The 19,997-nt window shown below is 49.2% G+C and overlaps 2 protein-coding genes across 16 annotated transcripts in view; one reads left to right on the forward strand and one right to left on the reverse strand.

The window, feature by feature from the left end:
• Positions 1-19,426, forward strand: part of CCDC61 (coiled-coil domain containing 61) — a 31,476-nt gene extending 12,050 nt beyond the window's left edge. For 4 of the 15 annotated variants that reach the window (XM_072755254.1, XM_026014141.2, XM_072755269.1 and 1 more), the window contains 10 exons: positions 642-803; positions 8,272-8,482; positions 8,574-8,656; positions 9,339-9,508; positions 9,633-9,708; positions 10,030-10,172; positions 10,254-10,332; positions 10,509-10,563; positions 11,064-11,142; positions 11,233-11,559. In XM_072755254.1, coding sequence (XP_072611355.1) covers positions 642-803; positions 8,272-8,482; positions 8,574-8,656; positions 9,339-9,508; positions 9,633-9,708; positions 10,030-10,172; positions 10,254-10,332; positions 10,509-10,563; positions 11,064-11,142; positions 11,233-11,330 — 1,156 coding nt within the window. In that variant the 3' untranslated portion in view covers positions 11,331-11,559. Of the gene's footprint in view, positions 1-641; positions 804-8,271; positions 8,483-8,573; positions 8,657-9,338; positions 9,509-9,632; positions 9,709-10,029; positions 10,173-10,253; positions 10,333-10,508; positions 11,560-13,598 lie in introns of those variants that run through there. The other 11 variants (XM_072755232.1, XM_072755264.1, XM_026014139.2 and 8 more) reach the window with 6 other exon arrangements.
• On the reverse strand, positions 12,082-15,825 carry PGLYRP1 (peptidoglycan recognition protein 1). Its single transcript, XM_026014144.2, has 3 exons — positions 15,536-15,825; positions 12,923-13,044; positions 12,082-12,335 (listed from the first exon to the last, which is right to left on the reverse strand). Exons 1-3 carry the CDS (start codon positions 15,823-15,825, stop codon positions 12,157-12,159), a joined length of 591 nt encoding a protein of 196 aa, XP_025869929.1. The 3' UTR covers positions 12,082-12,156.
• Positions 19,427-19,997: the final 571 nt, after the last annotated feature.

Raw genomic sequence — 19,997 nt, forward strand, 5'->3', positions numbered from 1 at the left:
GAAATGGTCTTGTGGCCTCGCTCTAATATTTGGCCACAAGTGATCACATGCAGAGGATACTAGGATAATGAATAAGCTGGCTCTTTAGGCTGTATACTGGGTGATGGCAAGTCAGAAGGGAGTTGGGGATGGCTTTTGGGTAGCCAGGGGATGGTGTCTGCCCCATTTGATAATAGCTGCTGGATTTTCTAGTGGGATGTTGTCTGTTCCCTATGCATAGCATCTGGTGGGGGAGTTAATCAAGGTACCCTACCTCTCCTCAGCCAAGAGGTGAGGCGGGTCAGGCCATTTAGAACCTACCCCTACAGAGTCTGAGTTAGGACTGTGCTTGGTGGCAAGTAACATGATCCCAGTGTTCACTCCACCAGCAGCATATGACAAGGAAGTTCGCCCAGACTGCACCAGGCCTGTCAATCCCAGTGGTTCCAAGATTGCTACATAATGGAGTCTGAGGGGTGGCAGGCTGCTGTGAGGGGTAGGGGAGCAGGGAAGGGGCTCGAAGCTGCATTCAGAACTTAAGACTCTGGTAATGTGAGGTTTTTGGAACTGGGTTTTTTCATACTTGAAGGCTCTCGGGGTCTGGTAGTTACCCTCGGGTGGTTTCTTGGCCTCTGAGCTGCCATGGTTCTGATCCTCCTCAGGATTCACTACCCGCTGCCCCTCCCGTACCAGGGCAAGCCAGACCCTGTGGTCCTGCAGAGCATCATCCGTTCACTGAAGGAAGAGCTGGGCCGCCTTCGAGGGCTGGATGGTCAGGATGTGCGGGACACCCGAGAGAGCGAGATCTGGCACCTGAGGGAGCAGTGAGTCTTGGGAAGGGAATGCGGCTGGGGCTGTGTGGGGGAGGCATCCAGGCAGGCATGCCATGGCCCCCTGCTCAATACTCCTGGGAGGCTGGTGGTCCCTCATGCACCAGGTATTTATTCTGTGCCTGCCTTGTGCTGGGCAGTGCTGGGGACACAGTGATGACTGAGACAGTCCTGACCCTGCTCTCCTGGGACTCCCAGTCCAGTAGGGGAGATAGCTTTGTCTGAAGACAGTGATGATTCACAGCAGATGAGGCTTGGGAAGCCCAGAGGGTAGACTGGAGCCTGCGTGGTAGCCTGGAGGGGTGTTCTAGGCAAAGGGAGCGCATGTACAAAGGCAGGGTGGGAGGTAGAGTTATATCCAGGGCCTCCTTTGTACTGACCCCCTCCCTGTCTTTTACATCGTAGCCAGCCCAGGGGGCAGACAGATGTTGACCTGAGTCACCTGACGTAACCTCCTGAGCTACCCAGGCACCCCCCCATAATATTTTTAATAACAACAATAATAATTGTTACAGCAGCTTACATTTATTGAGCATTTCACTGTACGCCAGGGATTCTGTTCAGTGCTTTATGACTTAATTCCTTTAATCCTTGCAAGGTGGGGCATTGCTGCTATCCCCATTGTGCAGAGGAGGAAAACAGGCCAAGAGAGGTTAGAGAACTTGCCCCAGGTCACACAGTGAGTAATATGGCCAGGCTCAACCTTGAATCCAGGCAGCCAGCACCAAACCCCCTTTGTTTCCTTTTGTTGGTGTTTTGTTGGTGGCCGCTAGACCAGGACTGAGTGTTGGGGCTGACAGGGAGGAGTGGGAGCTCATGGAGTAGGAGAGCCTTGTAGGTATTTCTGGAAGAGCCTGGCTGTGCATTGCTGGGAAGCAGGATAAGCTTTAGCCTCAGTTTATCCTCAGGATCTACCCCCTGGTCTCTCTGGTTTGTGTGGATGTATGCGTTTCCCAGACTGGCCACAGCGTGGCACCCTTTGCCCTTCAGAACCAACCAGAACCAGAGAGAGTGGCTTGAGATTCTATAGCTGGTCAGTGGCTTCTTATCTTCCTCTTCCCAACTTCCTCTTCCTAACTGGTGAGGGGTTTGGGCAGACTCCAAATTCATTCATCCATCCATCCATCATTTTTCTGGTTCATACTGTGTGCCAGGCACACTGCCCCACCCTAGTTAATGCTTCTTGAGCTCTTACTCAGTGCCAGACACAGTCCAAGCACTCTTCATAGATTCTTACAACCTCATAGATAGGGATTATTATCATTATTGTCCCACTTTGCAGAGATGCGAAGGTCACCCAGCTTATGATAAGTGGAGTGGAGTCAGACACAATCAGTCTGCTCAGGTCCATCACAGTGACCAGACAGCTGGAGTGAGGATCCAGACAGAAAACAGATAATCACACTGATATGTGCCAGCTGTAGGAAGGAAATGTACAGAGAGTCAAGAGAGCAGAGAAAGAGGGACATGGCCTAGCCTGGCTGGGGGTAGGGGATGTGACACTTGAAGGGTGAGAGAGAGCATTCCAGGAGGAGGGACTTGCATCTGCAAAGAGATGCTTGGCTGGAGCAGCACCAGAGAGGAAGGTGGGAAGAGAGGAAGGCAAGGGGGATGTCAACCAGACGGAGCCAAATGGGAAGCTCCTTGGAGAATATAGAGGAGCCACAGATTTTAAGAAGCTTTTTATTAGGCAAAGTTCCAAGAACATATAAAAATAGACAATAGTATAATGCACATATACCTGTGCCCCCAATTCAATGGGTATCTACATTTTACCCATCTTGTTTGATCTGCACAGTCCTCTCTTCCTGAGAAGCAAATCCCAGACATCATATCTCCTCTGTAAATACTTCATTTTCTATCCATGCTTAATGTATTCCCCTTTCCCCTGTATTTCCTGTGAAGTAGCCTATAGGCTCATCAGATTTAGGATTCTGGCAAGACAGAATCCTTGGTGGTGCTGTGTGCTTGCCTGCTGTCAAGTGGTGTTGGGGCTGATGGGTTCAGATGTTGAGACCTGGATCCTTCTTATTAAGTTCACATCAGCCCAGCATCTCTTGGGAGTATTTCTTTTCTTTTCTTTTCTTTTCTTTTCTTTTCTTTTCTTTTCTTTTCTTTTCTTTTCTTTTCTTTTCTTTTCTTCTTTCTTTCTTTCTTTCTTTCTTTCTTTCTTTCTTTCTTTCTTTCTTTTCTTTCTTGATTTATTTATTCATGATAGAGAGAGAGAGAGAGAGAGAGAGAGAGAGGCAGAGACACAGGCAGAGGAAGAAGCTGGGTTCCCATGCTGGGAACCTGAAACGGGACTTGATCCTGGGTCTCCAGGATCGTGCCCTGGGCCAAAGGCAGGCGCTAAACCGCTGAGCCACCCAGGGATCCCCTCTCTTGGTACTTTTCATTTGCATTTCCTTAATTACCAATGAGGTCGAGCAGTTTTTCATATATTTAGTAGCCATTTAGGTTTCCTCTTTTGTGAGCTGCCTATTCACCTGTCATGTCTATTTTTCTTCTGTCTTCTGTGTTTTTTTTTTTTTTAAGATTTTATTTATTTAGGGGGGATCCCTGGGTGGCGCAGCGGTTTGGCGCAGCGGTTTGGCGCCTGCCTTTGGCCCGGGGCGCGATCCTGGAGACCCGGGATCGAATCCCACGTCGGGCTCCCGGTGTATGGAGCCTGCTTCTCCCTCTGCCTGTGTCTCTGCCTCTCTCTCTCTCTCTGTATGACTATCATAAAAAAAAAAAAAAAAAAAAGATTTTATTTATTTATTCACAAGAGACACACACAGAGAGAGGCAGAGACATAGACAGAGGGAGGAGAAGCAGGCTCCATGCCAGGTGCCCAATGTGGAACTCGATCCTGGGACTCCAGGTTCACTCCCTGAGCTGAAGGCAGATGCTGAACCACTGAGCCACCAAGCATCTGTGTCTTCTGTTTCTTATTGATTTCCAGGAACTCTTTATATAGCCAGGATATGAGCCCTTTGTTAATTTTATGTATTTCAGAAACCTTGCCCTCTATTAGCTGGCCTTTTCATTCTCTTAGTAGTGCCTTTTGATAATCATGTTCTTAATTTTATGTAGACTAAATTTTTCTCTAAAGTTAGTAATTTTTATGTTTTCTCCTAGAATCCTTTTTTCCCAGTATCTTGAAGATATTGTCCTATATCATATTCTATCATTCTTTCTCTTTTGCTTTTCACATTTATATCTGCAGTCTACCTGAAATTGATTTGAGGGGAGGTAGGCTCCTTTCATGGTTTTTTTTCACATGATCAGTCAGTCAACCCAATGACAGTTATTAAAAGGAGTATCCTTTCCCTACAGCTTAACAATTGTCACCTTTATCACAAATAATGTTTATATATAATCACAAATCAGGTGAGTTTCTGTGCTCTGTAGTACATTGGTTTGTCTATCCCTGTGCCAGCACCACACTGTTAAAATTATTGTAGCTTTATAATTTGGCTGATAGTGGGTAGAGCAAGTCTTCTGACTTTTGTTTTTCCATTTTAAGAATTTTTTGGTTGTTTTTAGAAATTTGCATTTCTTTATAAATTTTAGAATCAGGTTTTTCAATACAAAAACAAAACTTGGAATTTTTTTTAATAGGCTTGAGAGGGATGCCTGGGTGGCTCAGTGGTTGAGCCTCTGCTTTTGGCTCAGGGCGTGATCCTTGGGTCCCAGGATTGAGTCCTGCATTGGGCTCCTTGCCAAGGAGCCTGCTTCTCCCTCTGCCTATGTCTCTTCCTCTCTCTCTGAGTCTCTCATGAATAAATAAATCAAATCTTTTTTTTTTTTTTTTTTTTTTTTTTTTAATGGGGATGTGGGATGCCTGGGGGCTCAGTGGTTGAGTGTCTGCCTTCGGCCCCGGGCATGATCCTGGAATCCTGGAATCAAGTCCCACATTGGGCTCCCTGCATGGAGCCTGCTTCTCTTTCTGCCTGTGTCTCTGTCTTTTTCTCTGTGTATGTCTCTCATGAATAAATAAATAAAATCTTAAGAAAAGATAGGCTTGAGATTTTATTGTTTTTAAGTAATCTCTACACCTAACATGGAGCTTGAACTCACAACCCTGAGACCAGGAGTTGGATGCTCCACTGACTGAGCCAGCCAGGTGCCCCAAAACTTGTTAGGATTTTTATTGATATTGCATTGAATCTATAGAATAGCTTAGGGGAAGCTGAAATCTGTATAAATAGTGAATGTTCCAGTATATAAACAGTATACCTCTGCATTTATTTAGGTCTTATTTAATGTCTCAGTGATGTTATTCTATCATACTTTTGTTAGATTTTTTCCATCTTTGGACAATTTTGCTAATGGTTTATTTAAATATAAATCATATTGATGTTTATATAATTGTATTTAATTTTTAAAAAGTATTTTATTATTTACTTGAGAGAGAGAGAGCAGGAGTGGGGAAAAGCAGCAGAGAGAGAGGGAGAAGCAGGCTTCTTGCTGAGCAGGGAGCCTAACATGGATCTGGATCCCAGGACCCTGAGATCTTGACCTGAGCTGAAGGCACTTAACCAACTGAGCCACTCAGGTGCCCCTACAGTTGTATTTATGTGTTGATTTTATATCCAATAACTTCAGTCAGTTTTCTTATTATTTCTTATAATTTGTAGATTTCCTTTGATTTTCAATATTTATAATCATTTCATCTGCAAATGACTACTATTTTGTTAATTCTTTCTTAACCTTTATCTTTCATTTCTTTTTCTTGCCTTACTGCATTGGCTAGGATCGCCAGTACAGTGTTGAGAAGTAGTAATAGGTGTTGTCCTTGAGCCCTTGTTTTAGATTGCCAAGGGTAATTTCAGTATTTTGCCAAAAATATAGGCATGTATATGTTTTTCAGATCCCTAATTGACTTAAACTTGCAAGCACGATGACAACAGCTGAGTTAATATATAGTTGTAGTAGTTACTGATGTGTAGCTAGATAGACTTTTCATCGGGGTTGGTAAAGGGTCATGATCTAATTCTATATTTCTTTTTGGTTTAGTTAGCTGAAAGTTTTCAATAAAGAAAATCATTCTCTCATCAACTATTTGGTTTCCCTGAGATACATTTCCTATGGGAAAGGCATGATTAATCTTGATTTTTTTCCTTTTATTTAACTTTTGTCAGAATAATGAGCTGGTTCCCTCAAATCCTCCATGGAGATCAATGAGTTTTGTTTTGTTTTTACTATTATTATGAAGTAATAAATTTAAACTTAATGATGTTATGTTGGTTTCCTATGGTGCTGTGATAAATTATCACAAATTTGGTGGTTTAAAAAAACAGATATTTATTTGCTTACAGTTCTGGAAGCCAGAAATCTGAAATCACTTTCACTAGGCTGAGATTAAGGTGTTGGCTAGGCAGTGCTTACCCTGAGATACTCAAGCAGAGAATCTGTTTCTTGTCTCTTTCACTTCTGGTAGATATCATCATTCCACATCATTCTACTCTCTGCCTCTGTGGTCACATTGTTTTCTCCTCTTCTGTGTCTAATCTTCCTCAACCTTTATTTATAAGGATATTTTGATTATATTTAGGGTCTACTCTGATAATCCAAGATACTCTCCTCATCTCAAGGTCCTTAATTTAATCAGATCTATAAAGTCTTTTCTGGGGCTATATAAGTCAAAAATTCACAGGTTTGAGGAATGTATTGGATATATAGATATATTTTGGGTGACTATGATTCAGTTTACCACCAATGTGTCTTAGTGTATTATTCATTGCAGATATTCTCTTTGATGCTCATATTACCTTCAGTCAGTCTGAACACCTGCATGTTGGCCTTCTGAAATGACCCCAGTAATCTTTGATGGCTTCCTTGTTTTTTGACATGCCAAGATATCTCAGACTCTCTTGTGTCTTTCCAGCCTCAGGTTTAGTATGAATAATTCTTCTAAGGAACCCTGGTTTCTTCTAGTGGGAAATTGTATTTAGAGACCACAATCTGGTCATTAGGGGTGCTCATTGCCATTGAGTTAACTTGCTTTTAGGCTTTTTTAAAAGTGAAAGAGCCTTTCTAAAGAGGCTTTTTAAAGAGAAAGTAGATATACTTTTGGAAAGAGAAGAATGATGTCTCTGCTATCTGACTTCTTTGATTTATGTCTTTCTCACTTTGAAAATCTTTATTTCTAGTAATAGTAACATAATTACTTACTTTATCCAAATAAGAGTACTGAATGAAGTTTAAGGTTCCTTTTGTCCCTAAGCTATTACCTACTTACTAAAAGTGGTGTGTGTTTTTTTTGCCACTTAACCTAATTCTCCAATATGACCACCAACTTTGATATACAGTTAGATCGCTTTGAGCCAGTTTCTTTTAAGTGTTGTAGGGGTTGATTTGTTAAAATTTATTTATGTAAAATACTTTCATAGTCCCAAAGTTAAAACTAAAAAAGAAGGCACATTTTGGAGGGGTCCAACTTGTATTCCTGTTGCCACCTGTTTCTCCTTCATAGGTAAACTTTTTTAAAGTTGTGACTTATCCTTATATAGTTTTGAAAATATGAACATAATATAATTTATAGTTCCTTTTTTTTTTTTTAACACAGAGACACACTAAACATTGTTCTGCACTGTTTTTAAACTTATATCCTGGCCATCACTTGGTGACAGAGTATAGAGCTCTTTCTCATTCCTTTTTATAGTTACGTGGTACTTAGCTGAGTGGATGCACCATAGAAATTCAACTTATTTTCTGGTTATGTCTGGTTATTTCCACTCTTTTGCTATTACAAACAGTGCTGCAATGAATAGCCTTGTGTATATATCTTTTTCCTCTAGTAAGGTTTTGAGCACAGTAGTGACTGATTGGATTTGTATTTTATTTAAATGTTTAGAAGACTTTATTTATGTTAGAGAGAACATGAGAGAGTGCAAGCAGGGGAGGGAGAGGGACATACAGACTCTGTGCTGAGCATGGAGCCCCATGGAGGGCTCCATCTTGGGTTCAGTCTCAGGACCCTGAAATCATGACCTAAACCGAAATCAAGAGTCTGAAGCCCAACCGACTGAACCAGCCTGGTGCCCTGTTGGATTTGCATTTTAGAAAGAGTCTTCTGGTGAATTAGAGGCAGTGACACCTGGCTGAGAGGCCTGGGGGTGGTGGTGGTGGTGGTGGTGGTGGTGTCTAAGGCCAGGAGGACCTTAGGGCTAGGCTTTCAGGGTACAGAGAAGGACAGATTAATGATTTACTTTGGAATTGGAATTCATAAGGCTCTTGTCCTTAGCGTGGGATGGATGGGAGTGATGTGGCCGTGTTCCTCCTCACGTGGGGGCTGGTGGAGGAGGAGAGATGATGGGACCCAGGGGGTCAGCTGGAGTGGTGGGGCTGCATTCCTCGTCCCCCGCAGCAGGTGAAATGGTTCGTGCCCACCTCCATGGAGAAGTAAGGATGATAGGATCCTGTGATCCCTCCCCCTCAACTCTGTTGTCTTCTTCCCTCTACCTTCTTCCCCCAGGGTTTCACGCCTGGCATCTGAGAAGCGAGAGCTGGAGGCCCAACTGGGCCGAACGCGAGAGGAGGCTCTGGCCGGGAGGGCGGCGCGCCAGGAGGCCGAGGTGCTGCGTGGGCTTGTCCGGGGCCTGGAGCTGGAGCTGCGGCAAGAGCGGGGCCTGGGACACCGCGGGGTCGGCCGCCGCAGCCAGGACTGCCGGCGCCTGGCCAAGGAGGTGAGGGGGCGGGCAGGATGGCGGCGGTGAGTGGTGGGTCACGGACTCTGGCCGCAGTGTGGTCCTCAACGCCCCTGTTCGTTCCTGGCAGCTCGAGGAGGTGAAGGCTTCGGAGCGGAGCCTGCGTGCCCGGCTCAGGACAGTGAACAACGAGCTGGCGGTGTACAAGAGGGGGTGAGAGACGCGGCCTGGGGCGGGCGAGGTCTCGGAGCTGTGACCGGGCTGCTGCGGGGCGTGGGACCTGGTGGGAGGGGCTTGGGGCTGGGTGGGCGGGGCTGGGGGGAGGTGCAGAGTCTGGGAGGGAGGGCCGGCAGGGTCCCTGGCCTGTGGGCCGCGGAGAGTGGGCGGGGATGGACGGGTGGAAGGAATCTGATGGACTGAAGGGGGCGGAAAGTTGGGCAGAGCAGGCGGAGTCTGGAGAGATGAACTGGGCTTGAAGCATCAATGGGGAGGCTGGGCCTGGAGATAAAGGGGGGGGGGGCGGGGGGGGGAGGAGAGGTGGGACCTGAGGATCTTGTGCGAAAGGGCGTGTCCCAGCTGGTGGGGATCTGGTTGATGGCCGCTGTTATTTATTGGGGTGGGTGACGGAATATTGGGAAGGATTTCTAGGGAGCTGTGGGAGACCTCAGGAAGAAGGGTCCGGTGAAGAGGGTTTGTTAGGAGTAAGGAAGTGACAGGTGCCTTTGGGGGCGTTCCGAGAGGGGCGGAGCCCGGGGCAAGGTATCTGTGAAGGTCGTGGGCAAGGGCCGTGAATGTCAGAGACCGAGTGATCGAGTGATCGGAGAAGAGGCTTGAGATAGAAGTTGAGATAGGAGCTGGCCGGCCGGAAACTGACAGTGGGGTCCTGTACTCCCAGGAGACGGACTTCGCCGGTGGTGCCGCCAGCGGCCCGGGAGGATCGGGCTTTGTCGTCCCGGGAGCGCTCCACATCGCGTGGTCGCGGTGCCGCCCGCTCTTCTTCCCGGGAGAGTGGCCGGGGGGGCCGGGGTCGAGGCCGTCCTGCCCGCCCCTCGCCCTCGCCCACAGGTCTGTGCCGGCCCAGCTCTGCCCTGCCCTGCCCGTGGAGGGGGGTGGGGGATGGACTGGAGCTGTGGAGGTCAGATCCTGGGATCCCAGCGTCTTCTCTCCACACTCTCCCACCCCATCCTAGGTAGTCGCCTGCCACGTTTCGACCCCACAGCCTTTGTGAAAGCCAAGGAGAAGAAGCAGAAAGAGATCAAGATGAAGTTAGCGCCCATTTCCTCCTTACCTGACCATATCCCTCTCCCTTTACTCGGACCCCTGACCTGTGCTGTCATCCATCCCCGTGTCCTGTCTCCATCACCTGTCGCTTGCTCTGCCTCTCACCTTCCCTTTGTCTGCTTTTCACCTGACCTCCGCTTACTCTCCTGACCCGCCACCCCCACCCCCGTTCTGTGTCTGCATGTGTCCTTACCTAGACTGTGACCTCAGCTGGGTTACTGCCCCTGGCTGTGACCATAGGGGCGCAGCGACGCCGTTCCTAGCATTAGTTGGGCGCACAGGTGGGCGTCTCCTCCGCTCCCCAGGCAGCAGCAGCAGCGGAACCGATTGGGCAGCGGAGGAAGCGGGGATGGGCCGTCCATCTCCTGGTCTCGCCAGACTCGGCCGCCCGCTGCCGTGACCCGCCGAGGAGACGCGGCTAACCGCTCCCGAAACCGCAGCTCCTCGGGTAACAGGGCTGCAGCACGGGTCGGCGGGCTGGGCGCCACCGGCGAGGGCGGGAGGCTCACACTCTCCTCCCCCCCTCTAGTGGACAGTTTCCGCAGTCGCTGCTCGTCCGCCAGCTCCTGCAGCGAGTTGGAGGATTTCTCTGAATCCCTTCCTAGAGGGTAAAACTTGGGCCCTGGGAAAGGACTGGTTCCAGATGGGTGTCTAGGGAGGCCGGAAACAGTCTTTTGCAGGGAAACTGGGTGATGGAGGCTGGAGCCTTGAAATCGCCAGGAAGGGCGGGGTGGGAGGTGCCCAAGGCTCCAACCGCTGGACCTTGAATACTCTTTCCTATCAGCGGGCGACGTCGTGGGAAGCCCCCCAGCCCCACAACCTGGAGTGGGTCCAACACGGTGAGAGTCTTTTCCCCAGACCTTGGAGGAGGTAGGGGCAGCACGAAACCACCAGAAGCCCATGGTTTTCCATTCTGGGGGCATCAGGTTGCAGAGGTGTCTGAAATGCGTCTGGAGGCAGAATGTTTTGAGACTATTGGATTGGAGGAGAGTGCGGGGTGGCATGGGGGCAGGCAGTGATACTGGCTGGCTAAGTGTACCAGCCCTGGCCTCAGATTGCTGGGTCTTAAAACCTGGTCCTCCCTTCCTATCACCTGTGTGACTCGAGGTATCTCAACCTCAGTTTCTTAATCAGCTAAATGGGGATGGTAAGAGTATTCATCCCAGAGGGTTCCGGTGGAGATCCCAGGAGGTGATTGTGCATCTAGTAAGTGCCCAGTGGGTGTCAGCCCTTGTTCTTTGAGGTCCTCAGGTTCATAATCTCCAGTGATATTTTGGGGACAGGAATAGAGGGAGGGACCTAACGCCACCACTACCCCTCGCCTTCATGCCTCCCCCAGCAGCAAAAGTCCACCCCTCTGGAACGCGGCCGCCATCAGAGACGCCTGGCCAATTCGGGGGGCTGGGTCCCTATCAAAGGTGAGCTGGGGACTCCTCCTCCCCTGCCCCACAGCCTGAGGGCAGTGCATTGGGCCCTCCCGGCCCCTACACCCACACCTGCTCTCACAGAGTACAGCTCCGACCACCAGGCGGCAGACATGGCCGAAATAGACGCCCGCCTGAAGGCCTTGCAGGAATACATGAACCGACTGGACACACGGTCTTGACCTCCGCCAGGGAGCCCCGCCCCTCCATCCCCTACCCAACATCGCTGGATTAGGAGTGGGGGGCGGCGCGGTGTGTCCTTCCAGCCCTGTGCAGGCTCCTCCCCTGCTGGTGCTCACCGGGTTTCAGGTGTGTGAAGCCCGGATCCCTCCCTCTGCCCCATGCATTGCATGCTAGGAGGGAGGGTATGTGCATTTTGTAAATAAACGTGTTTGCCTTTGGGATCCTTCAGCAGATGACTGAAGGGTGAGGCTGGCCTTGGGGAGAAATGAGGATTGGGTAGTGGGTGTAATTGGGACCTGGTGTATTTCTGGGCATGTCTGCAACTGGGAAGCATTTTGGGGTTCAGGGTCAGGCAAAGCTTCCATAGGATCTAAAGCAATGAAAGAGGGGCCATGAGGGGCAGTAGCGAGCAGCTCTAAGCAGAGATGTTGCATGGGCTCTCTCTGGCTGAGTGGTAGAGAAGGGGTGTCTTAGAGCATGGCCCATGCCCCACAGGACCCCAGGAGCTGCTGTCAGTGACATCTGGGCTGACCTGGTGCTGATTCCTGCGCTCTGACCTGAGACCTCTGGGTTCTGAGCTGTGATGTTCCTTCCAAGCTGGGATCTCTGGGGTCTTGGTTCAGGGTCGGGGCCTCTGGGTTATGAGCACCAGCGAGGACAGAGTGCTGGGCCCAGGGTGGATGGGGAGAGCTGGGGTCTTGTGGGAAGTAGAGAGGGAGAGGAGGCACGTGGAACACAGGAACACAGGAACACAGTTTCAGCTGCACCTTTATTGGAGGGGTGGTGGTGGAGGGGTTTCTGGGTGTGGAGGAGATAGGCAGGGTCTCAGTCGACGTAGTGTGGCCACGTCTGGATGATTTCATAGAGTCGGTCGCCTGGAGAGAGTGTCTGCTGCACATCCCGGTGTCCTCTGAGCTGGTATCTGGGGTTCAGTTTTCCCTGAGCCACACCACAAGCCAGCAGACTCTGGGCCGCCCTGAGGGCCCGGGGTGGGGGAGATCGCTCTGGGGAGGTAGAGGCAGGAGTTAGGCTGGAGCTTCCTTGAGAGGCAGAGGTAGTGTGGGGTAGTGGTTCCAATTATGCATCCTGACCCACTAGTACCCAGAACAGGGTCTGTCTCAGTCCCTTAGCAGTGACTTAACCCTATGTGCTTCAGTTTCCCCATCTGTGAAAGGAGAGAATGCTAGCACCTGCCCACTGGGCTGTGGGACAAGAAAATGAGTTATTCTATATAAAGCCCCCACAGAACAGTGCCTGGCATAGGTTAAACCCTCAGCAAGTGTCAGGGTCAGAGCTTATCCTCCTCCTTCTGCCCCCACACCTCTGGGTCCTACCCATGGTGGTGGCTATTTATCAGGCACTTCTTAAATGCCATGGACTGGCCAAAGACGTTTTATGCAGATTGACTAATCCTGGCCCAAACCATGTGGGTGAAAAGAACTGGTCATTATCCAAAGGAGGTGAGGCTTGAAGAAGCCGACTCACTTGCCCAAGGTCACATAGCTTGTTGGTGGTGGAGCCTCCCAAGGACTACATACCATGGGATGCTGGACCCCAGGTCGGCCCTCCATCCCAACAGCTGGACACTTACCCATATAGTTACCCATGAAGGAGATGCCAATGGAGATGGGGTTCCAGTTGACACCTGTGTGGTCACCCTTGGTGTCCCAGCCCCGGCCCTCATACACGAGCCCATCTTCTCCAATCAGGAAGCTGCATAGGGGAGTGGGAGGGTGGGCTTGATGAATAAATGAAGGCGATCCTGGGGGAGGACTCCTCCCTCCACTCACCCTGCCCCTTGCTACTCACACACAATTTCTCCCAACACCTCCCTCTTATCCTGTCATCCGATGCCTCTGGCCCCTGCCATGTGCCAAGCACAGCTCCACATATATCTTTTATTCACGCTCATGCTCACCTGTGAGTCAGTACTGCCCCTCCCCCCCATTCTGTAGGTGGAGAATCAGAGAGGTGGGGATATCTTCCCACAGTCACACAGCCAGACAGGGACAGAGCCCACATTTTCACCTGGGTCCCTGGGGACTCCCACCCACGTGATCCTGTTCCTTGCTTCCTCCAGCCTCCCAGGAGGATTTGTTGAGGTCTTGATTTGCTCAGTCCTCTCATGCAGTCCTCTGAGGCAGGTGCTGCCAAGCTCATGCCCCATAGACCCCTGCCTCTCAGAACTCTTTTCTCTAAAGCTCTTCTGCCCTGGGCCCAACCTGCTTCCTGCTTTCTCTTCCCTGCTGGGGTACACGGAGTGACAGGATCTGGGACTCAAGGATTGGCATCACAACCAGATACAGACCCTGGAGTTCCAGCATCTGCCCCGTGGAGCATCTGCTATCCTGGCATCAGATCCTTAAGGCTTATTTGACATGTCTTAATTGAGCAAGTCTGATTTGGAATGTTGGAATTAACTAGAAGATCTCTTCTTGCTCACGCAGTCACCCGGGATGTAAAGAATGTTGGAGCTTAAGAATCTGGGTTCTGAATCTCCCATGCAGGAAGCCAGACTCAGAATCTGGCTCTGAAGAGACTAGAAATTCCATAGTGATGCTGTGGGTACACCCACTCCCTGGGTATTGGGCTGCTTGTGGCCCTGCTACAGACCCAGCACCTGGCACGGCAGTTGGGACTCCTTGTGTATTTGTGAAATGGAAGCATCTAATTTAAACCTCCAGCACCACCACCAGGTGGGTAGAGTGAGGAACCCTTTTTATAAGTAAAGACATGGAGACTCAGAATGTGATGTGACAAGGAAGGGAGATCCAGAACGCTGGGATCAGACTCTAAATCCTAAAATCTAAGAAACAGACTTTCAGTTGGCTTTTCCATAAGGCAGTTTAAGCCAGAAGCTGGGGAGCCAAGCTTTGTCTTCACTACCTCATGGAAACACTTAAAATCGGAGCACCTGAGTCTCAGAGACAAAACTGGGAAGTTTGAGCCTTTGAACCGCAAAAGCTCGAGCCAGAAGAGCTGGGGATTCCCTCCGAGGCCTCTATAGTTCCACTGAGGTCCTCCGATTCCCGGCCCTATTCGAAGCTGTCTCTAAGGGTGGAACCTGGGAACCTGGATTTCCAGCACAGTGACTGGTGCTTACCAAGGTCTGAGAACCTGTAGGTTCAGAGTTCACTCGCTGCGGAGGCCCTTGTGTGGGACCTGGGCCTGTTACCCAGGAAAGGGATATGGGGGGTAGGGCCCCCAGACACAGATCTAAGCAGTCCTTTGTTTCTGCCACCATCCACTTACAGTCTGTTCTGCCCTCGGAGGCCAGAGGGAGCTGCTCCCACCCAGCAGGCTCACATCCCTCCCATGGCTCCTGTCTTCTGACCCCGTGACCGCTAAGGCCCTGTGCCATCTGGCTCTGTGGAGCTGGTCCTGTTCATCCAGCTCCCAGCTCTCTCCAGCCATCCTGACCTCTGTCCTTGAGATGTGACCCTCTCACTTGGCCTCAGAGCCTTTACCCCTGCTGGACCTCCAGCTTACCTCTCTTCCCGCAGCCCTCCATCCATCCCATCTGAATTCATCTGGTTGCTTTTGCTTGTTTCCCACCTGTTCCTCCCTGTTGGTCTTTAAATCCCATTGGGCCAGATTCCTACAGCTCATGTGTCCCCCATCCCAGCACTGGGGCAAGGCCTGGCACACAGTAAGTGCCTGAAGGCAAAAGGCCATGAACTTGGGGTTTCCCATTGCATGCTAGTCGGTGTCCTAAGTGCTTTGCATGTGTGTATTGGCTGATTTAGTGACCCAGTGGAGGGCCACAAGCTGACTCTGCAGAGGAGGGAAAGGAAACCAAAGTGAGGAGAGCAACAAGCAGAGCTGAGACTGGACCCTGCCCCGGTCCACTCCCCCCCACCTGTACCCTTACTCCCACCTCCCCACCCCGCGCTTAACCAGCCTGCTTGTCTGCCTCCCAGCAGAGGCAGCAGACTTTATGAAGGGACTCCACTGTAGAGGACACTTTCTTTTGTGTTGGCAAAATCTGCACCTGCCTCTGGGGAGCAGAGCTTGGACTTAAGCCTTATCCCTTCCCGCTAGTACCTGTCTGCTGCCCGCACATGCGCAGTGCTGTGTGCCCGCTGTTGGGGGCAGGGGGCTGTCAGCCAGGTGGCTCTAGGGCCGCCTGGGCTCCCTGGAGCTGCACACCTTTCCTTACACCTGCCCCACCCCCCACCCCCACCTTGGCTCCCTCAGCACTCACTTGTAGCCTACATCACACCAGTTGAGTGACTTCGTGTGGTAGCTGTGCACGTTCTGCACCTGCATCAGGCACAAGGCCGGGCTGTTGCAGTGGCTGCCAGCTGTGTGAGACACCACCACGTTGCGCACTGGCAGTTGTAGCTTCTCGGTGCATCTGGACACTGGGGCCCTCCACTCTCTCCGGGGAACGATGGGGCAGCAGGAGTTTAAGGGGTCTTCTCCAGGCACTCCGAGTCCAAGTCCGAGAAGAGCGAGGAGAGCCCAGGTGAGCAGCACACCGGGGGTGGACATGGCAGGCGAGGCACGCAGGGATGGATAGGAGTTCGTGGCTGGCTGGGCCGCCTTTATCCCCTGGGGCCTGGCATGGGAGGGGAGGGCCTTGCTTCACACCCCAGCAGGACGGGCGGGTCACACTGAACTCCAGATTCCACTTCCTTCTCTAGCAGGACCGCAGCAGGATGCGGTGTGGTGAAGTGAGGAAGTGGGGAGCCTGTGGCAAACCCAGGGGCCTCTCTTCTAGCTGAGAGTCAGGGTGGGGAGGGGTGCACGGACCGGCCACTAACCCTGCGGTTTCTGGAAGAGCAAGGGCCTGGCTCCCTGCCAGGCTTTGTCTCTCCTCTCAGTGGGGCTTTGGACAACTCACCAGGATCACTGTCCCCCCCCCCCCCCCCCACTCATCTCTCTTCCTCCTGGAGGCACCAGGGTAACAAAGGCTCTTCTCTTTTTTTAATTGAAGGATAATTAACATACTATTGTATTTAGTTTCAGGTGTATAACAGTGATTTGACAGCTTTGTACATTAGTCAGTGCTCACCCTGTTAAGTGTGACCCCCATCTGTCACCAAACAATGCAATAGCAGTTCTGTTGACTACATTCCCCATGCTGTACTTCTCTGTGACTTGTTTTATGACTAGAAGTTTGTACCTCTTAATCCCCTTTATCTACTTCACCCACCTCTCCACCCCCACCTCTTCCCCTCCTGCCAGTTTGGTCTCTGTATTTAAGAATCCAAAGCTCCCATTTTGAAAACACTTCTCCCAGGCCCAAGCCCACGGTCATGTAACCCCTGCAGCAAACTGAAGATGTTGAGTGGTGGGAAGCCCGTTTCACACTTGAGGACACTGGTGTGGGGAGAGGGGAAGTCTCCTTGGTGAGACAGGGGGACATAGGAGAGCCTGGTGGTCCACAGCCTGGATTCAGAGCCAGGCTGCCTGCATTTGAATTCTGGCCACATTCCAGTGTCTGATCTCTTGCAAGTGAGGTTTCGGTACCTCAGTTTTCCCTACCTACAAAACAGGGATAATAATGTAAAGTACCTGACTTCATAAGGTTGACGTGAATTAAGGAATTATGTGGATTGATAAGGGTCGGGCCCTTATGAGATGTCTGGCCCATAATGCCACACAAGGGCCACTGGGACTCAAGCTCAAATCTGTCCTTGGTAGCAAGCAACAGGTTTTGCATTGGGTGACACTGGCAGCTCCATTCTGCACCGGAGGGACTCTCAGGTCCAGGGCCACTTAGTGGCCTGAGATCACCTGTTGGGGCAGAAGACTCTCCTGGGGCCTCTGCCCTGCCTAAGCCCTCTTCCCCATTCCTTCCTAGCAGCTGGTGAGTTGAGGGCAGACCCCTTCCTTTTCTCTAACTCCTTTCCTCCCACTTTAGTGGATTTTAAAAAAAATTACAAAAGTAATACATGCTAGCTGTAACAAGTTGGACTGATAAATGCAAATCCCCTGTGCCCCAGTCCCCTCCAGCTCAAGCTCACTAATAACAGCTTACTAAAAACAGTGTGGTATGTTTTCTTGTACTCTGTTGCCTGTGCTCTGGAGGTCATGCTCACATCTGTGATATAGAATAGCATACCAGGCATCACTGAGCACTTTTTAAAAAAAGATTTATTTATTTGAGAGAGAGAGAATGAGCTGGGCATGAACAGGGGGAGGAGTAGAGGGTGAAGCAGACTCTCTGTTGAGCAGGGAGTCTGATGCACAGCTTGATCCCAGGACCCTGGGATCATGACCTGAACCAAAGGCTTAACCATCTGAGCCATCCAGGCTTCCATCGCTAAACATGTTTCATGAATTCTCTCAGCACATGCTTCCAACAGGTCTGGGAGATAGATATTATTATTAACCCCTTTTATAGTCAAGAAAACTGAGGCCCAGAGAGATGATCACATATGGGGAGAAGATAGTGATGCTGGAGTTTAGCCACAGGCTTCCAGGACCTCAGAGATGGAGTTCCTAAACCATATTCCACTTCCTACAAACATATGTAAGACCCTATATGTAGTTTTTAATTTTGTTAAGTTACTATTTTATTATATTTTTAAAGATTTATTTATTTATATATATATTTTAAAGATTTTTATTTGACAGAGAGAGAGCACGGGGTGGGGGGCAGCAGGCAGAGGGAGAGGGAGAAGCAGACTCCTCACTGAGCAGGGAGCTGGATGCAGGGCTAAACCCCAGGACCCTGGGATCATGACCTGAGCTGAAGGCAGACGCTTAAGCAACTGAGCCACTCAGGTACCCCAAGATTTTATTTTTAAGTAATCTCTACAGCCAACTTAGGGCTCGAACTCACAACCCTGAGATCAAGAGTCGAATGTTCTGATTGAGCTAGCCAGGCACCCCTATATTTTTTAAATAACAAAATCAAATCATGCATTAGTCTGCCTTTTGTTACCTACTATCCCATGTGCCTCTCTCTGGGTGAACACAGCTAATTCTAATTGAATCTTCATAATAGTTGGATAGTATTTCATGGTATAGGCTTACCATTTTGACATAATCTTTACTTTTCTTGAAGCTTTGCAGGTCTTCCTCCCACTCCCACACTGCACAAAGTATTATCAGACGTCCAGCCCTACATACTAGAGCATTTATAACTGATAAATACAGACTTTAGGTCGAAGACTATACATATTTAATAGTTATTACCAGATTATTTTTCCTCGAGGGCCGCTAACAATTCATATTTCTACCAGTAATGTATTGGAGCCTCTATGCACCCCAGAAATGGGTGTTATCACTTCTTAAATTTATGGGTATAAAGCGATATCTCTTTGTAACATTTACTGGCATTTTTATGACCACCCAGGAAATTTTTTTCTATGTTTTCTGCCCGCATGGATTTGTCTTCTGTCGGTTGCCTGTCATCTCTTGTCCATTTTTTAAAGAAATTGGGCTGGGAGTGGCTGGCTGGCTCAGTTGATGGAGAATGCGCCTCTTGATCTTGGGTTTGTGAGTTCAAGCCCTAAGCTGGCTGTAGAGATTCCTTAAGGGAAAAAAAAAAATCTTAAAAAAAAAAATAAATTGTTTTTTTTGCCTTTTTGTTATCAATTTGCAAAATGAAGAAAAGAATCCCATAACGATTGTTGAGTCGTTGGGTATGTATAATTCGTGTCTCTGTTCTTTTTGAAAGCATTAAAGAGTAATATATGTATGGAAGATTGTACAAATGTACTTTTTAAATAGAGTTAATAGAATTAATAGAGTGAAGAACTGTGTTAATTTTCACTCCACGAATACATTGTGTATCTAGCACCCTGGTCAGGAAATAGAGCTACATTAAAATTTTTAATAGATATTGCCAAATCCCATCCTTAAAAGGTTTTAGTATTTCTTATCCCCAGTAAATTAGATCAGTTTTTAAATGCTCTCACAATCCAAGGAATGGTGTCTCATTATTGTTTTACTTGCATTTCTTCATCAGAGAGGTAGTTGTCTTTTTACAATACGACATCAATCTTTTGTGAGTTATCTGCTCATCTCTTTGAATCTCTCAATTTCCCTGTTGGGTCCTTGTATATGGGGAATATTAACATTGTCAAATGTGCTACAAACCTTTCCTCCAGTTTATTAAAAAAATCCTTTCTTTCTTTTATGGTTTCTGTGTTTCCAGTCCTGCCTTAAGTAGATTTTTTTTTTTAAGATTTTCTATTTATTCATGAGAGACATAAACAGAGGGAGAAGCAGGCTCCTTACAGGGAGCCCCATGTGGGACTCGATCCTGAGACCCTGGGATCACGACCTGAACCAAAGGCAGACACTCAACCACTGAGCCACCCAGGCATCCCTGCCTTAAGAAGATCTTAATATGCCAAGATTGTAAATTTTTTCTATTTATTTATTCATTTATTTCAGATTTTATTTACTTATTTGGGAGAGAGCATGAGAGAACCCTAGCGAAAGAGCACAAGCAGAGGGGAGAGCAGAGGGAGAGGGAGAAACAGACTCCCCACTGAGCAGGAAGCAGATGCGGGGCTCCAACCCAGGACCCCGAGATCATGACCTGAACTGAAGGCAGATGCCTAACTGACTGAGCCACCTAGGCGCCCCGAAACTTTTTCTATTTAAAAAAAATATTGCGGGCAGCCCTGGTGGCGCAGTGGTTTAGCGCTGCCTGCAGCCCAGGGCCTGATCCTGGAGACCTGGGATCGAGTCCCACGTCAGGC

This window comes from Vulpes vulpes, chromosome 1 (genome assembly GCF_048418805.1).
Source record: "Vulpes vulpes isolate BD-2025 chromosome 1, VulVul3, whole genome shotgun sequence".
Lineage (NCBI taxonomy): Eukaryota > Metazoa > Chordata > Mammalia > Carnivora > Canidae > Vulpes > Vulpes vulpes.